At 41.7% G+C, this 19,004-nt stretch overlaps 1 protein-coding gene across 1 annotated transcript; it reads right to left on the bottom strand.

Moving 5' to 3' along the window:
- Positions 1 to 665: 665 nt before the first annotated feature.
- On the bottom strand, positions 666 to 18,957 carry PRPF4 (pre-mRNA processing factor 4). The gene is made up of 14 exons (XM_047699332.1): positions 18,823 to 18,957; positions 17,973 to 18,150; positions 15,051 to 15,237; positions 11,875 to 11,962; positions 11,365 to 11,444; positions 11,105 to 11,198; positions 10,536 to 10,630; positions 9,335 to 9,393; positions 8,241 to 8,364; positions 6,749 to 6,838; positions 2,909 to 3,031; positions 2,691 to 2,798; positions 2,482 to 2,600; positions 666 to 2,032 (listed from the first exon to the last, which is right to left on the bottom strand). Exons 1-14 carry the CDS (start codon positions 18,847 to 18,849, stop codon positions 1,839 to 1,841), a joined length of 1,566 nt encoding a protein of 521 aa, XP_047555288.1. The 5' UTR covers positions 18,850 to 18,957; the 3' UTR covers positions 666 to 1,838.
- Positions 18,958 to 19,004: the final 47 nt, after the last annotated feature.

The raw sequence follows: 19,004 nt of genomic DNA, 5'->3' as shown, positions 1-19,004 counted from the left end.
GCGGGAAGTATCCTTTTAAGTGGTGGCTCTGATTCTCCCATTATGAAATGCTACATTTGGTTTATGCTGCTCAGCTAACTGCCTCCTTACAATGAAGTACTGTATATTCCACAAGGGAATGGTTTTGCCAAAGGTTTACATGAAATGTGTTCACCTGATTGCTATCTCTATAAACTTCTTGGAACAACAACAACAAAAAGTTTAATGGAATAGTAAAATTTAAACTTGAAAATCTAAAAACCTTTGTTAATACACTATATCCAGACTACATGGTAATACACTAATGTTCATTATTACTTTATACATCCTATAAAAGTCAATAATGAAAAATTATTTTTCATGGCCAACTATGGAGAAAATAGAACCCACTAATACTTAAACAATAGCGAAGTGCTAAATGCTCAACAGAGGGCAGAGGCCATAATTCAGAAGCTTAACCAGGACCCAAAATAGCCAACTATTTGGCAATAATTAAAATTAGACAAAAGAGATTATTTAGCTATCCTATCACACATTCATAGTTTGCAGGATAGAGTTAGACTAAGCCACCGTCAGCCTCTCTGGACAGCAAATGAAGTGTTTTGAACATTCAAAAAAAGCCATCATATAAACCCTACTCCATTTCTCTACATGCAATCCTTTCTTCTTCCAAATTCCTGCATTTCTGTCAGAATTTACTGCGTACTTTGTGTTCAGCAGTTGTGTATTTGGGGTGGGAAGAGGTGAAGGTGACTGCTGCACAGCCAATGAGTACGAATTGCAAAGCCTAGACCCAGTTTGCTAATAGGCCTACAAGGTAGTATAAATATTAGCAGAGTGCTTATTAAGAAGAGAAAAACAGGAATAAGCCATATTTGATAGCATCTGTTATACCTCAAATCAAAAAAAAAGGGGGAACCTCTATGGACCAATGGCTGGGATTCAGAAAATGCCTAACTATATGAAATAAGTCTTTAAAGGACATTTTTATAATAGGATTTTACTCTGTAGTAAGTGCATAATAAAAAAAAAAAAGTTGATGTTGAGGAATACCCCTTTGGGATTTTTCCCAGTTACCCTGGCACGAAAGGTACATCCTCTGAATAACCAATACAAAGGAGGTGGCACAACAGAGACTTCATGTTTGCTTTCTAGAAATTCCATTGCCTCTTGACACAATGGCCTAGCTTTGGGTAACAAAGGTTGCCAAACTTCAAAGCAAAACGAAAGACATTTCCGAACAGGGCAAATGTTCAGTTCTGAACTTCCTGATGCATTCCAAGCAAACTCAACAGGAAGAGGTAAAATCTTCTTTACTCCATCACCCTGAGCACAGCTGTGGTCCACCTCTTTATCTCCTCTTCTCAAGGCAGAGGAAAGGTTTCCACTCTGTCAAGGCAGAGTTAACCAGTGTGTAGCGAGGAGTGCCCTTTACTTGAGGGCTTCCAGACTATAGTTCAGCCACCTTGCTCTGCGGGTCACATGTAGTCCTGAAGCATGTATCATGTAATGGAAAGCCAAGTTTCAAAATTAAAAAAAGGAGCCAGTCACAATCCTGAGTGCTAGCTATGAAGGAGGCAATAGGGCATTCAAAAAAAGATTAATAACCACAATGTCTACACAGTCTGTGGCAGGGCTTGAAGATGAAAATAAAAATTTCAACTACGAAAGGGGTTCATCAACACCCAGATTGGGCTGCCTACCTGGAGTGGAGGCTGACCTGGAAATCCAATTCTTTTGAGGGCCTATACATGGCAATTGGCAAAAAACATGATGGAACGAAACAAATTAATTCCTTTCTTTTATGAAAATGGCTCTTGAGGAAGAGCTTGAAGTTAGTCCTTTGTCCATGGTCTTGCCTATTCAGCCATCCAGAGCTTGAAGGTCCTGTCATATGAGCAAGTGGCTATGAGCTGCCCATCAGAAGAAATATCTAGGCCCATCACTTTGCCTTCATGGCCAGCCAGAGTCTTCAGTGGGGACCAGCCTGGGTGGGTCCAGATCTTGGCGGTATTATCGTAAGCACCAGTGAGCAAGAAATTCCCATGGATAGCTTTAAGAGAAAAGAAGGGGAGCTGCTTGAGGAATTCAAGTATCAAGTATTTCCCCATTTGGAAAAGCCCGATATTCTCATCTACATTCCTATGAAGCCTCCAGGGAAAAAGGACTACAGACTTAGAAAATTAGTAACATTATTAAGGTCCTCTGGCTCTTTCCCTGACAATCTTTTCAGAATAACATTAAGGATTCACTGCTTATAACTTTCAGGGAAAAAAATGACTCAAAGCATTTATGGAAATCTTCTTTACTTCCCAAAACAGGAAGCATGCTGTGCCACAGCTGTCCAAAAATGTGACAGAGGGAAGGAACTTATAATGTGCTCCTTTTTCAACAGAGGCCAAATTCTTACTCTGCATGCAAGTTAAGCTAAAGCATGGCCTGCATTCCACGGCAGTACAATCTGTCTGTCCTGTGATTAGGCAAAACAGGAGGAAAGCTTACGCTCAAACTTGACACCAGTCACTAAGTTCTGATGGGCAGGGATGGTATAGACACAACGCCGCTGTCGAAGGTCCCACACTTTGCACGTGTTGTCACCACTGCCGGTTGCAATGTGGTAGCTACGGATCAGACGTAGTGTCCAAGTTAGAAACAAAGGTACATTCTGACCAGTAAACTTTCCCGCCCCTCAATCAATGAGTTTATTTTACCCATTGGGGGAGAAATTGATTCCATAGATTTCCTTCAGGTGGCCTTCTAAGAACATGATACACCGTCCCGTGCGCAGGTCCCAAACACGACCAAATGCATCCAGTCCCCTGACAAAATAATGTGTAAGTGAGTATTTTGAATCCATTTCTCTGTGGAAGCTGGGATACATAACAGGTGAACTACTGTGCTGCCCCCGGCTAGCAGGAAGAAGGCTTACCCAGTGCCAGCCAAAGAGCCATCTTGATGGAAGGCAATGTCATACACGCCCATGCTGTGGCCTTCCTGATGCAGGATCTCTTCTTGAGCCTCCAAATCCCATAAGCGCCATGAGCGGTCATAGCTACAAAAAAATCAAACCAACAATGAACAGGCAAATATTCAGTTTCTACAATGTGTAAAGTACTACAAACACCTATAGCTTCAATTATGCTTCTGATGAGGCACCTGGGTGGCTCAGCCGGTTAAGCATATGCCTTCAGCTCAGGTTACGATCCCAGTGTCAGGCTCTCTGCTCCGAGGGGAGCCTGCTTCTACCTCTCCCTCTGCTGCTCCCCCTGCTTGTGCTTGCTCTCTTTACTATTCATACATCCATATTAACAAAAAATTATTTTCTGGCATAAAAAAATACCTCAGCAACTAAGCATATCTGTCTTGAGTGCTACCTGGGAAACCATGGACTTCCTACAAATTTATTTCAGTGGCTATTTTAAGAATATAATTCCCTAAGAATGGCCCAGCAGAGACTGCTGCCATCTTTCTCAATTCCACTGTTAAGTCTTTTCACTCACGGAGTATTTTTGGGGCCTTAAACTGGATGTTGGGGATACAAAAATCAGCCATAAGGAAATAGATCAATGCAACAGATGAGAGAGTACAGGAAGAGACCCACACATTTCTTTTGTGGGTCACTTAGTGTGGGTCATTTAAAGAGGTCACTAAAGCAATTTCAACAGGAAAACAAAGTCTCTTCAATAACTGGTGGTAGAGGGGCGCCTGGCTGGCTCAGCTGATGGAGCACGCGACTCACCTCACGGTTGTGAGTTGGAGCTCCATGTTGGGTGTAGAGATTACTTAAATAAATAAAACTTACTTTTTATTTATTTATTTACTTATTTATTTAAAGAGATAAAGTATGAGGGAGTGGGAGAGAATCTTTTTTTTTTTAAGTTTTAGAGAGAGAGTGAGAGAGACAGAATGCACGCATGCCATGCGCGCACAAGAGAGGGAGAGGGAAAGCGAGAGAGAAACTCCAGCAGACTCCATGCTGAGCCTGACTCGGGGCTCAATCCCACAACCCGAAGTTCACAACCTGAGCCAAAACCAAGAGTCGGGGCGCCTGGGCGGCTCAGGTGATTAAGCATCTGCCTTTAGCTCGGGTCGTGACCCAGAGTCCTGGGATTGAGCCCCGCGTTGGGTTCCTTGCTTAGAGGAGCGCCTGCTTCTTCCTCTCCCTATGCCACTGCCCCCTGCTTGTGCCCTCTCTCTCTCTAATAAATAAATAAAATCTTTAAAAACAAAAACAAGTCAAAATCAAGAGTCAGACGTTCAACCAACTGCATGGCCCAGGGGCCCAGGGAGAGAATCTTAAGCAGACTCTATGCTGAGCATAGAGCCCGATATGGGGCTCAATCTCACAACCCTGAGCTCATGACTTGAACCGAAATCAAGAGTCGGATGCTCAACTGAATGAGCCACTCAGGAACCCCTTAAATAGAACAAAACTTTAAAACAAAACAAAACACTCACAACTTAAAAAACCCCAAACCAAAAACTACACCTCAATAAACCAATACGTGGTGGTAGAACTGTGTGTAAAAATAAAGAAAAAAAAAAAACCCCTCAATTAAAAAAATAGGTAAAGCATCTGGACACTGCACAGAGGAGCGTTTACAAATGGTCAATAAGCAGATGATAAAATACCCAATACCAGGAGTCATAAGAGTAATAAAAATTAAAACCATGAAATTTCACTATGCACTTGACAGAACAGCAAAAATGGTAAAACTGCCAACACGAAATGCTGGCATGGATGTGGAGCAAGCAGAATTCTGGGAATGTGAAATTCACAACCAATTTGAAAAACCAGCTGGGAGTTTTAAAAAAGTTAAACATACAGCAACTCTATGACCTAGCTACCACATCCCTGGTTATTCATTCAAGAGAAAGTAAAGAAACACATGTCTGCCAAAAACATTGCACAAGAGTATTTACGGCACCTTTATTCTGAGTGACCCAAACCTGGAAACGTCCCAAACATCCATCACAGGAGAATGGATGAACTGTGGCAGAGCCACACAACTGAACACTCCTCAGCTAAAAAAAGGAACTACTGATACACGTGACATAAATGACCCCCCCCCTTTTTCTGAGAGAGAGAGAGAGAATCTCAAGCAGGTTCCATGTCCAGCACAGAGCCTGATGTGGGGCTCAATCTCATGACCCTGGGATCATGAACTGAGCCGAAAGGAAGAGCCAGATGCTCAACTGAGCCACCCAGGTGCCCTGAAATGAATCTTAAAAACATTATGCTAAGCAAAAGAAGTTAGGCACAAACAAGTTCACAGAGTATGAACAGACCAAATTAATTTACATTAATAGAAACTGTAATAGTGGTTGCTTTAGAAGGGGGAGTCCCCTGCAAAGGGGCATGAGGGAACTTTCCAGGGTGATGGAAATAGTCCGTTGACAGGGATATGGGTTACCTGAGCATATGCATTTGAACTGTACACTGAAAATGAATCTATTCCACTGCATGTAAATTGTATCTCAGTTAACTAGTTCATTAACACAGTGCCTGGGTGGCTCAGTTAAGCATCTGACTCTTGGTTTCTGCTCAGGTGATGATTTCAGGATCTTGAGATCAGGTCCAAATTGGGCTCTGCACTCAGCAGGAAGTCCTCTTGTCCCTCCCCCTCTGCTCCTTCCCACACCTGTGTTCTCTCTCAAACAAATACAATCTTTAAAAGAAAAAAGATTCTCAGGTGCCTGGGTGGCTCAGTCAGTTGTGTCTGCCTTTGGCTCAGATCATGATCCTGGAGTCCTGGGATGGGACCCTGCATGGGACTCCCTGCTCAGTAGAAGTCAGCTTCTCCCTCTCCCCTTCTCTCTCTCCCAAATAAATAAATAAAATCTTAAAAAAAAAAAAATTCTTTGGGGCGCCTGGGTGGTTCAGTCAGTTAAGCATCTGCCTTAAGCTCAGGTCATGATCCCAGAGTCCTGGGATGGAGCCCCATGTCCAACTCCCTACTCAGCAGGGAGTCTGCTTCTTGCTCTCTCTCTGCCTCTCCGCTTGCTCATGCTCGCTCTCTCAAATCAATAAAATCTTTTACCAAAAAAAAAGTACTTAACAGATTCTGTCCTTAACGAGCTTGCAGAACCAGAAAGGGAGAAAATTTAATTAAAAAAAAAAAAAAAGAAAAAAAAGCAAAAAGGATTTATTTATTTGACAGATACAGATCACAAGTAGGCCGAGAGGCAGGCAGAGAGAGAGGAGGAAGCAGGCTCCCCGCTGAGCAGAGAGCCCGATGCGGGGCTCGATCCCAGGACCCTGGAATCATGGCCCGAGCCGAAGATAGAAGCTTTGACCCACTGAGCCGCCCAGGCACCCCTAATTTTTTTTTTTTTTTAAGATTTTATTTTCAAGTAATCTCTACACCCAATGTGGGCCTTGAACTTAAAACCCCAAGATCAAGAGCTGCATGGTCTACTGAGCCAGCCAGATGCCCCAGAAAGGGAGACCAACTTGTAAGCAAAGAGATTTCAATACAATGTGCAGTAGAAAAAAAAACAAAAACAAAAACACCACTAGGACTGATCAAGAAAGAGAACAGTGAAAATTCTAGTTTTCTGGCAATTACTGAAATTTCAGATTAACTGAAGTTTAAAAGCAAATATACTTGGCCCAAACTTTATCCTATACTCTTTAATTCTGATTCATTGCAGCCCAAGAAAATCCTACTTGAAGATCTCTGGTCTGAAAATTTCCTTGGCAGTTAGTCGTGAAGGTTAACAGGATGCCACAGGTCTGTATGGATAGAACAGTAAGAGGATGGCTCACCAGGTGGTGCCCAAGAAACGCCCCGATGGATGCCACATTACACGGGCCACACGCACTGTATGGCCTTCAATATCCGCCACTGGTTCATCACTGAAAAAGAACCAATAGAAGGGAATAAACTATTTTATAGTCATAAATGTTCATTGAATTTATTAACTGTTGCAACAGACACACCCATTCTGTAGATTTAAAAGGCCAAATTTTAACTAAACTCACTATTAAAAATACAGGGCTAAAAAAAAAAAATGTAGGGTTAACAATTTGTGTTACTTTCCAAAGTCTTAAAAGATTTGGGGCTATTTCCTGTGCTCACAGGGCAATACTGCCAGTAGTACTTCAATACACACTATCTTGCTTTATCTCAATTCAATATGTTAATCAATGCTTAATGCTATTATCATTCAGGATTAGAGAACAATAAAGGATAATTCAGCCTGACAAGCAAAATAGTCTCTTTACACCAAAGGAGAGCTGAGATTCTAGAAAGAAAACGTATTTTGAGAGGGATGCAAAGCTACAGAAATCAAATAGTTTTGGTACAAGTGGATTAAAGATAAATTTGTCTCAAATTTTAGCTTGTTGAAGGATGCAAATGAAAAAAGGAGCTCCTAAACAGAGGCTTAATTTCCTTTGGTGGCCATTAAATTCTACTCCCCAGCAACCAAGGAAAAAAGAACTGAAACACCACTGAAAGGAAGTAAACACGAACCCTAAAGAGGGCAATTAAAAAGGGAACTTTGTCAATGTGCATACATAGAGCTAATCAGAGCCCTAGGGGAACAAATATTGCTAAGTGATACCAAAGCCAATTAAAACTGGCTGTGCTCAGAGGGAAGACCCTGTCTGGCAAAGAGTAGAGACTAATTAGCTCTGTACAAAAACCTGGCAGGAAAGTCGCATGTGCTTTCCCAAAGAAAGAAAATTAAGCAACTGAATTCAGATTTCCTTTAGCCAACAAAGTGCTTTCACAAATTTCTTGGAAAACAATAATCATAAACACATTAAAAAAAAACCCCAAACTGTCATAATGGGAAAATACGTTCTAGGTAAAGGAGGATGGTGTTGGGAGGAGTCCCCACAACCTTCGTCATACTGCCTCAGAACTTCACTGTCCTCTCCCCTGCAGTCATCTGCTGGGAGCCAATGTGCTACCAAGAATGTTCTCTCTAGTTCATCTACCAAACAGTGCTTCTCTCCAAGTCCGTGTATTACATAGGAGGTGTCAACAGATCTTTCAAGAATAGCTGGACGGGGAAAACAATGGCTACTATGTTAGAGGGAAAAATCAAGGTGCGAAGTTAACAAATAAAAACCTGACATAATTCCTCTGGTGAGAAGAGGTCGAAGAAAGAAATCCCACATTCTATGTTCACACCAAGCTCCCCTGACTCAGACCATCTCTGGGGTTAGATGACAGATTTTCAGGTCCCAAGGATAACCAAGCAACTCTTTACTTTAGTAACCACAGTATGGGCAGAAGAGTCATGGTCACCTGTCAAGGCTCCAAAGCTTCACAGAACCATCAGCAGCACAAGAGGCCAGATTGACATCTTTTTGGTCCAAGGAGACAGTGGATTTTGGATGGAATACAATTGCTCCTACATTTGTGTTATGGCCTGAAGGAGTGTAAGAAATCAAAGTTAAAGGTTTTCCACCCCTTACAATTTATGTACAAAACAGACTATGATGAGTAACACAATATATATTAGGGAACATGTGGACAAATAAGGTACTGAAGTGATTAATGAACTATTAAAAAAATATTTTAAATTAATATTTAAATTACATTAAAAAGAGCAAAATACAACCTTTACTTTTGGTTCAGAGATTGTATAATGCCAGAATGGGGCTGAACATGAAAAAAAAATCTGAACAGTGTGTATAAAGTCACTGTCTTTCAGCCTTGTGGTGAAAACCAACCAAGACAATTCAAATCAAGAATTAATCTTGTGTGGGGGATCTGGGTGGCTCAGTTGGTTAAGCATCTATCTGCATTCGGCTCAGGTCATGATCCCAGGGTCCAGGGATCAAGTCCGCCATCAGGCTCTCTGCCTATCAGGGAGTCTGCTTCTCCCTCTGCCCTTTACCCTGCCTGTGCTCTCTCTCTCTCCCTCAAATAAATCTTAAAAAAAAAAAAAAAAAAAAAAAAATCTGTGTGTACTGGGTCTGAGTGTCAGGCAGGCAGGATAGTAGAGTTTTGCTGTTTGACAGGGTTCACACTGGGAAAAAGAGTGAGATTGATTGAATATGCATGTATGTATGTATGTACATACTGATTGAGTAAAGTAATAGAAATTCATTAAGTGAAGATACAGAAAAAGCTCTCAAGAGTGAGACAGGTCCCGACAGGATTGCCCACAAGTGAGGTTTATTTATCAATCTTTTTAAAATATTTTATTTATTATTTGAGAGAGAGCATGAGAGGGGAGAAGATCAGAGGGAGAAGCAGACTCCCCATGGAGCAGGAAGCCTGATGCAGACTCGATCCCAGGACTCTGGGATCATGACCTGAGCCGAAGGCAGTCGCTTAACCAACTGAGCCACCCAGGTGCCCACGAGTGAGGTTTAAACAAGATTCTAACTCACCTCGAAGAGTGTGAAGGAGGTTGCAATCGGGAACAGACCAGAGCTTGCAAAGCCCACTCCTATCAAATATAAAGGAAAGCATCTCAGCCAGGGTTGGTCTGGGAAGGAAAAGGTACCTTGGTAACATTCCTAAAGGATAAGCTCTTCTCTCCCCCAATAAACTTCACAGTGGTACACAGAAAAGGAAAACTAAAAGGCTTATGATTTGATGGTTTATAGAAGAAAGCTGCATCCATATCTCATGCAACCAGATGCCTCTACAGGACTAGAGTTAATACAGTACAAGTTGCTATGCTCCCTAACGTTTAGATTGATTAGTGAAGGAAGGTAGGACGAATTACACTATCTAAGAATAATATTAATAATGATACTACCTCCTTAAATAGGAATAGTATTTTGCTGCTTACGAAGTACTTAAAAATTTTTTTAGAAGACTTTTTATTTCAGAAAATTTCCAACAAATTACTTTTGTATCTAACACCTCAAATGATTCTTATAGTAGACCTGTGAGGTACATAATGTAGGAATGACCATTTCTACTTATAAGGAAGGTAGCTGAAGCTTGGAGAGGTAGAGGAATGTGAGTAGGTCCTTGGCTTTCTCCTGAACCAATCTCAATTTCTACCCTGTCAAATAGTTCCTGTGCATACAACATAAGGAAGCTTCCCTTCTCACTAGATGGCCATGTCCCACAAAAATAACTAAATAGAGCAAAACAACAAAGTTATCACATCCTAAGAGCTTTCTGCATACATGGTGGCAACTAGGAAATATAAAAACAGTAATTCGTGTTCACTGAGTCCTTACCACATAGCACACACTATTAAGGCAAAATGGTTCACAACGTCATCTCACCCTGCTTTGCGCTTACAGAGTATCTTGCCTAACTAAAAAAGAAAAGCTATATTGAAGTGTGGAAACCCGTCAGTCAATAAACTATATATCTGCTCCAAAACGTTAGCGTCCAGAACATGACTGACGTGTCATGGATCTCTGGGGTCCCTTCAAAATAAAAGAACTGCCAAGTGCAGACTATCCTGTGTAATGTAACGGGTGAGCACTGGCGTCTCTAGTTTGGTGTGATCATGAGCAGCAGAGGTAAGGACACAGAAACGAACATCTAAGATAAAGGCTGTTTTTTCTTTTTTCCCTGAACCTGTCCTCCACTTAGGAAAAATATCACTGTAAAAACCAGACTTACCAACAAGCTGTGGCCAGCATTTTGGAATTCGGACTAAAGTGGCAGTAGGAGATAGGTCGATCATCCCCAATCTGACTGCAGAAATTATTCAAAGACTTTAAAAAAAAGAACAAATTGTAAACATTAATAGGCTAACCCCAAAGTTTCTTGGCTTTTCCACAATAAGAACACCCAATTTTCTAGTTTTAGCCCAGCCCCCAAGATTCTTCTCTATGTCTCTTGTTGTTAAGAGACACATTCATGGATGGAACTCCAGCATGCTGTCTTTTACACTAGTAGTATCATTACTGTCGCTGCCAACTCAGCGTACACAGGAAAGCCATGGAGAGAGCTAAAGTACAGCTTTGATATATTAGAAAGGAATGAAAAAGCAGAACCACAGGCCTCCGCTGAGTACCAAGCACAGTAGGTTCTTGTCACCCTAACTGACGGCTCCTCCCCAACAGCAAGTGTAAGGAGGGCGGCATATTCGAGGCTGCCTTTGCCTTCCATGCAGTAGGCCACAGCAGGCCATTTAATGAGTATTTAAGAGCCCTTACTACCCTGGACAATCACTGAGAGCCTCTTACCCGGAGGGATTTGTGCAACTCTTGCATCTGGGAGGTCCTGGTTGTCTCAGGAATCTCTTTATGGAGACGGGCCTCTTCTAAGCGCTTCATTGCCCTGTGGCACAGATGGTTACCGTGAGCGAACAGGCTGAAAAAAGGCTCCACAGGAGTTTCCCTACCACTCAATTTTCATTTAACCACAGTCCTTCTAACAGATCCTCAGTCCTTGAGAGAAAACAAGAAAAAAATATGCTTCCTTCTCCTTCTAGAGGCCTCTTTACCTGGGCAGTGAATAATTAGCAATCCACAGTCTAGCGACCTTCAGGCTGTTTGGTCCTTCATGGTACCAGGTTTGCTGATACTGAAAGTGAAATTAAGAGCAGAAATGTTAAGTCTGAAGCATTCCTGCCCATCTCATGGCTGTCAATTCTCTTATTTCTATTGTACTGCCCACAAAAAAGGTGAATTAGTTCAATAATAGGATGAAATCAGGCACGTGTGCTTTCTACTGTGTGTTTACGAACTCTTACTAGATGACTTCCCGTTCCTTGTTAAAAGTTATACCAGGAATGCTATGTTTTTTTTTTCTTGAATGGGAAACCCACTTACACCTACCTTCACTTAACACCTACACAGGAACCACAAACAATTGCCAGTAACTATTCCTAATTGGTGGAATCTTCAGACACATTCCCTTCCCTCTAGCAAAGCAAACCCTGACAAGAGAAAATGAGAGAACTAATCCCTCATTTCCTTCACTTTTGTACTGGGAAGCCAAAGACATATTTTACCTCTTCTTTGGACTTCTTAGATTTCTCATCATCTTTTTTGGTCTTTTTTAAGGCATCAGTACCAACCACTGAGAGGATATTTCTTAACCTGTAACAAAAAAAGATTAGAATTTAAATGGAGTTGAGATGAGACTGTGGAGTGTGTCAAAGAAGGGAGAAAGCCTGCCCTATTCTCTCACCGTTTAAATGCCAAACAACCTTCTTTAAGAGTCAAGTTGTCATGCCTCAACTTCCAGTGTGATTTCTTTTTTTAAATTCCTTTCTTTTCTCCTTTCCTTTTCTGTAACCTCTACACTCAGTGTGAGGCTCAAACTCACAACCCTAAGATTAAGAGAGATTAAGAGTCGTATGCTCTTCTGACTGAGCCAGCCAGGCAAACCAATGTGATTTCGTTCATTGAGTCTTCTTTATTTGAAGATTCCCTAATCTGAACTTACAGCAATTACCCTATTCAATTTAAAGTCAACCAGCCCCAACATTGCTACCACTTGGTCTACGAAGACAGTCAATCTTTGTTCAGTGCCACAATGTGCCAGATACGACTGAGGTGCTAAGTGTACAAAAATGACTAAGAAGCAGTTTTTGATTCCAAGTAGCATAATCCTGGCAGAGGGGAGGGGGGTGTCAGAGAAGGTGGGTGGAAAGTACCAGGGAACCACAATACACTATAGTAAGTATTATGACAGTGGTATGTCCTGGGTGCTAAGGAGGAACATAAAAGAAATACCTAATCTAGGCTTGGAGAGGACCAGGGAAGGTTTCACAGAGGAGGTGTTTCGTAAACTGAGTCCTCAATTAGTAAGGTCAATAGGTCAAGAATGGAGAAGGACAGCTGAAGCAGAAGGTTCAACAAATGCAAAAGTCTGAAGGTAAGAGAAGAGTAGTTAGCTTGGAATTGCAAATATTTCAGTACGGCTGCGGCATGGAGTGCCAGAGAAGGGCTGGTGTGAGAGAGGTCTGCAAATGTAAGTTGGGGCCAGGTCATAAAGAGCTCCTTATGCCTAGTAAGGAGGATTTACATATGAGGAAGATTCCATGGGAAAGTAGAGAGAACGGGCTCAAGAGGGAATAATATAAGCAGGGAAATCAACCTACTATTTAGGATCCTCTGACTCTTAATGGTGGACTGAATTAAGACAGTGGCAGGAGGGACTCAAGACGTTCACCTAAGATCACAATAAGACAGACTTTGCTGTTGGCTGGAAGACAAACGATATAAAGAACAATAAAAGCATACCCTTTGAAAATGCTATTAAGAAAGTAACATACCATGATAAACAATATTGGAGGGGCCTACATTATAAAGGCTCAAGTGATAACAAATTCTTCTTTGACAAGGTGGTATTTAAGCTAAAATCAAAAGAGTAAAAAGGCTTTAAAAGGCAAGAGAAGGGAACAAAAAGAGAAAAAAAATAAGAGGGAAAAACAGAAAAAGAGTAGTTTGACTATTCAGGAGGACCCTTCAGGGTTCTAAGTTTAGTAAACTGGGAAAGAGTGGAATAAGAGGTTGAAGAGCATGATCAACAGTTTCTTTATTCTATGTTTAAGAAGAAGACACTGATGGATTTTAAGTAATCAATTAACACATGTTTGGGGCTATTACAATGATCTAGGTGTGAAAGCAAAGAAGGTAAAGAAAAGAGGACACACCAGAGGTACATTTTGGTATAAATCTAGAAACAGTTTGCTGATGGATTACAAAGGACGTGAAGCAACCAAAACCCATGAATGGTAGTGTTATTTGCAAGGAGAACAGAAGGGTGGGAAACAGATGGGTTCAACCTAGACATGTCCAGTTTGAAGTACCTACAGAATATCTAGGCCACAGAGATCTGGGAATCATCAGAATATACACAGTAAATGATGCCATGGGAGTGGATCTGATTGCCCAGGGTGAGGGCAAAATATGGGGAAAAACTGCAATTTACGTAAAGGTTGGGCAGGGAAAAAGGGGGCTTAGAAGAATTAGCCAGAGAAACAGGAGGGAAATTAAGATTTGGTTTTATGAAAGGGAGTGTTTTCAAGAAGGGAGTGGCTGATAGGGCCATTCTTATTAAAGATGAGTTAGTGACCTTAATAAAGAGTAATCTTCATGTGGCAGTGGTCAGTCAGTTGGCAGCAGGCCGAAGAGTAAATGAGAGAAAAGGCCCGAAGAGAGTCAATGCACTGAGGAGTAGATGAGCCTCAAGGAAAAGGAGACCATGGCGGCAGGGGCAGACTGTCATCCATGAATTGGAGGGGCTCATCATGTCCAGGGCTCATGGGTCACTGTTCTCCAAATGCCAGTGGTAGGCAGATGGTGGCACACAGCGCCTCCTCCAACACTGGGCACTGGTGGAGAAAGCACTGACCTGTCCACTCCCCATGTTCCACTCTTCTGGAGTACCTTTTGCACCCCTCCCCTTAGGACAACCAGTCCCCTCCCATCTGGGAGTCCCCTTTTCTTTCTGTCCTTTAGCTCTTTCTGCCACCCGGCCACTTGCCCAGGGGAGCCTCCTCCTCCCCTATCCTCCCCACCCTTGTGGCCAGCCAGGCTGGGTTTGTAAGATACTGGGTTGATACACAGTGGTTGTTTTTTTTTTTTTCCTTGTAATTTAAACAACCCCAGCATTACTGGTTCTATTTAATGGACATGAGATACAGTAGATGTTTTACAGTAATTAAATGTGCAGGCTACACAAATAAAGAAAAAAATGATGAAAGGGAGAGATGGGACATTGGACAGAGAGACAAAGGAGGTCATTATCACGCAGATGACTAGCCTGTCACTAAGAGACTCCAAAACCATAAAATCACAAGAGTATCATCTGAGGAAAGTGTCCCTTTTCAAAAACCACCCCCAAATACTTATCGTTATGTTTTACCACACTGACAAGAGGAACGTGTGTGTTGTCTGTATTTTCAAAGTTCAACAACAAATATTTACTCAACTCACAATTCTATATTGGGGGGAGGGTTTGCATGTTAACATCTTATTCACAGTTTATAAAGAAAAATTAGTAGAATAAAAAATTGGCTTACTCAGATTATAAGCTAAACTATATAAAACAACTTAGTAAGATATTGTATTAACATTATTTGAGACATTCTATTAAAGTTTTAGCTACACGTATCAACTAAAATTTGAAAATAGAACCTTGTGATTAAAAAAGAGAGCATAAATTTAGAAAGGGCACCTTTCTCTTCTTTCAGCAGGACCCTCTCCAAAAAGCGTGATGGGCTCCCCCAAGGCCCTAAGGCAAGCCTTGACCTCTGAGTCATCAGTGGAAACATTGATTTGCCGGGCTCGCTTTCTTCTCTCAAACTCGGCTAACACTTCCGCCTGTCGTTCACTGATGTGCTCTTCAATTTCAAACACCTCTCCTATAAAAAGAACAGGCAATATCAGCATAATCACGAGATCTTCTTCAAAAGGGGGAAAACTAATTTCTTACAATTGCAGTCTGTATATCCTCTAAGAACTAGTCGATTATATGCTCCATAGTTTACTGATTCTCAGGTTATTAAATTGTGCCAAACACAAAAAACTAAATGACATAGCTTTAAAAGGCAGGAAAACGGCTCAAGTCATGTGTTTTTTTGTTGCTGTTGTTTTTGTTTTTTTAATTTTAAAGATTTTATTTATTTGAGGGGCGCCTGGGTGGCTCAGTTGTTAAGGGTCTGCCTTCGGCTCAGGTCATGATCCCGGGGTCCTGGGATCGAGCCCCACATTGGGCTCCCTGCTTGGCGGGAGGCCTGCCTCTCCCTCTCCCACACCCCCTGCTTGTGTCTCTCTCTCGCTGTGTCTCCGTAAAATAAATAAATTAAATCTTAAAAAAGAAAAAGATTTTATTTGAGAAAGCATGTGCACAAGTGTGGGGAAGAGCAGAGAGAGAGGGAAAAGCAGACTCCCCACTGAGCAGAGAGCCAATACAGGGCTCAGATCCCATGACCCCAAGATCATGATCTGAGCCAAAATCAAGAGTCAGATGCTTAACTGACTGAGCCATGCAGGCACCCCTCGTATCATCTTATTTTGACAAACTTACACCTATATACACACATAACTAAGATGAGAAAGTAGGAGTACGAAGCACCTTCAGCAAATGAATTAACTAGACCTTCTACCCAGAAGATAAAATAGACATATTATTTTAACACTTGCCAAAGCTATTCTCTGAAGAAGTCCCAATCTGGGGACATCTACAAATATAACTAATAGACTACCATGAAAATGCTATCCCTTTACTATAAGCTTTTTTTTTTTTTTTTATTATGTTCAGTTAGCCAACATATAGTACATTGTTAGTTTTTGGTGTAGTGTTCAATGATTCATTAGTTTCGGATAACATCCAGTGCTCATCACAACACCTGCTCTCTTTAATACCTATCACCTGGTTACCCCGTTCCCCCTGTCCCCCCTTCCTTCTATAACTCTCAGTTTATTTCCCAGAGTCTCTCGGTTTATCTCCCCCTCTGATTTCTTCCCTTTCAGTTTTCCCTCCCTTCCCCTGTGGTCCTCCAGGCTATTCCTTATGTTTCACATATGAGTGAAACCATATAATAATTTTCTTTCTTTGCTTGACTTATTTCAATTAGCATAATTCTCTCCAGTTCCATCCATGTCTTGACTATAGGCTTTTTGAACAATCTAGCAGTTAGTTTTAAAACCCATACTGAATACATGGGTTTTTTTTTTTTTTTTTTTAAAGTAGGCTCCACACCCAGTGAGGAGCCAAACGTGAGGGTGAACTCACAACCCTGAGATAAAGATCTGATCTGAGATCAAGACCTGAGCTGAGATCAAGAATCAGATGCTTAACGGACTGAGCCATCCAAGCGCCCCTGAATACAAGGATTTTGATGAAAAAGTGAGAATTACAGTGGTGATACAGCCTAAAACAGTCCAAAGAGTTAAAAGTCATTAAAGTGCATCTATATAAAAAAGAAAATGTGTGGGAGGATCAATGAGAAACTTAAGAGAAATCCTTTCTGTAGAGAAGTCTATTCATTTTCCACTCTCTGTACTATTTGTGAATTTCTTATGACAAACATTTACAACTTTAGAGAGATCTGAGGTCATAAGATCGAGCCTCACATTGGGCTCCCAGGTGAGCGTGAAGCTTGCTTGGGATGCTCATGCACTCTCAATAAATAAAGATATAGAGGACCATTAGTTATTGACATGGAAAGCTAACCTCAACAGTATATCACTGAAAAACTTAAGTTACAAAGCAACTTGTATATGTTCCATTTGTGAAAAAAATTGTAATTTTTTACAGCTTTATTAAGTTATCAGAAAGATATAGAGCCAATAAAATTTACAGGATTTTCTACTTTACACATTTCTACACTTTGATTTTTTAAGATTTACTTATCTATTTGAGAGAGAGCAAGAGAGAGCAGGCGTGTGCACAGGAGTGAGAGAGAGAAGCAGACTCCAGCTGAGCGGAGCCAAATGTGGGGCTTGATCCCAGGGCCCCAAGATCATGACCTGAGACAAAGACAGACAACTTAACTGACTGAGCCACCCAGGCACCCTAATACTTTGATTTCTTTCAAAATAAAAATATTACTTTTGGGGCGCCTGGGTAGCTCAGTGGGTTAAGCCTCTGCCTTCGGCTCAGGTCATGATCTCAGTGTCCTGGGATCGAGCCCCACATCAGACTCTCCGCTCTATGGGGAGCCTGCTTCCCTCTCCCCCTCTGCCTGCCTCTCTGCCTACTTGTGATGTCTCTCTCTCTGTCAAATAAATTTTTTAAAAAATTTAAAAAATATTACTTTTATGATTTAAAACAGATCTTTCACTTAAAAACTGGGAAACTAAAAAGGGAAAAAAATGTTACAAACCATAGTTGCTTAAACCAATGCCAAAACTATACTAGATCTTCACAAGATAAATGGGATCAATTTGAATCCAAATATACACTGAATAAATTCCTGATAAGATTACTAATGACTCAGTGGAAGAAAAACCGTATAAAAGGTCTTAAGAGACAGGCTCTTTGGATGATGCTAACCAGGGTAGGCAAAAAGGATGGCCTTACACAGATCCAGGTCTAACTGAAATTTCTGACTATGATACAAAGATAAAGAGAGACTCACAATTTGCGTCTTACCAGAGGTTATGTTAATATTCCCTGCTTCAATTCCAGCTTTAAGTCCCTCTTTTCCCAAAATCCCAGACTCTCCTTTGGCCAGACGCTCCCTCTCCTTCTCTTCCAAACTTCCATAATAGATGTGTGGTTTCTTCACAACAGGAGCAACTAAGTCATCAGGTGCCTTAGTTTTGGTTGCCTGATAAATCAAAGACATGGATTAACCTGAGCCTTAATCTCAGTCATTTATTAGGCTCTGCTGAAGGATGGAGCTCCTCAAAGGAAAGAACAAGTTGGTCAGAGGTTAAGATATCTTCATGACTGGGGGCAGCAGGGATGGGGGTGTCTGTCAATTACTTAGGCTTTGCAGATAGGAAGAAGTTAATAAAACTAGTGAATTACTCTTGGTAATTTTTCTATCACAGATTTGCTTTGGAACACAGTTACATCATTCCGTTGCAATCTCCTCTTGGGTTTTATGAAACTTCCAAGGCTACTGCTCATCACAGGGGTAATATCAAGGACCGTAAGGCAATATATATGAAGTTAGGAAACCTTACTATAATTAAGAAATGTGACGTACACATAAACTTGAGCCGAGACACTACTCCCTTCCAGAGCTCCGTTTTTGGACCAGCTGGAAGAGGTATTTACAGTTCGGGGCTGTAGTGAGAGGTGCAAATGAACTAAAACACCGAAACGCACTTAGTGATCAGGAAAACGCTGCTCCTCTAAGGACCAAGTCTCGCAGCCTTTCACCTCAGTCCTCCACCACCTTAGCCCATTCCCAAGCAGCCCCATTTCACAGGAACCGCTCCTCCCGCCCCCAAGCCGCTCCGTGTTCCTCGCCAGAGTGAGCGGAGATCCGTACCGTGGAGGAAGCTCGTGAGGTAGCCATGCTGAGCTCCCAAGCCGCGGAACGACAGCAAAAGCCGAGCTCTATGTTTCAGACCATCCACCGCGCGCCCAGCAAAGTGGAAGTACGTCACGGATCGGAAGTGGGCCGAGGGCCGACGCAGCGTCGCGGGAGGCGTGGAGCATGATGGGAGTGGT

Source organism: Lutra lutra, chromosome 13 (assembly GCF_902655055.1).
Source record: "Lutra lutra chromosome 13, mLutLut1.2, whole genome shotgun sequence".
In the NCBI taxonomy this organism is placed as follows: Eukaryota; Metazoa; Chordata; class Mammalia; order Carnivora; family Mustelidae; genus Lutra; species Lutra lutra.
The sequence above is the reverse complement of the archived record's forward strand: the minus strand, read 5'-3'. Positions and strand labels throughout refer to the sequence as shown.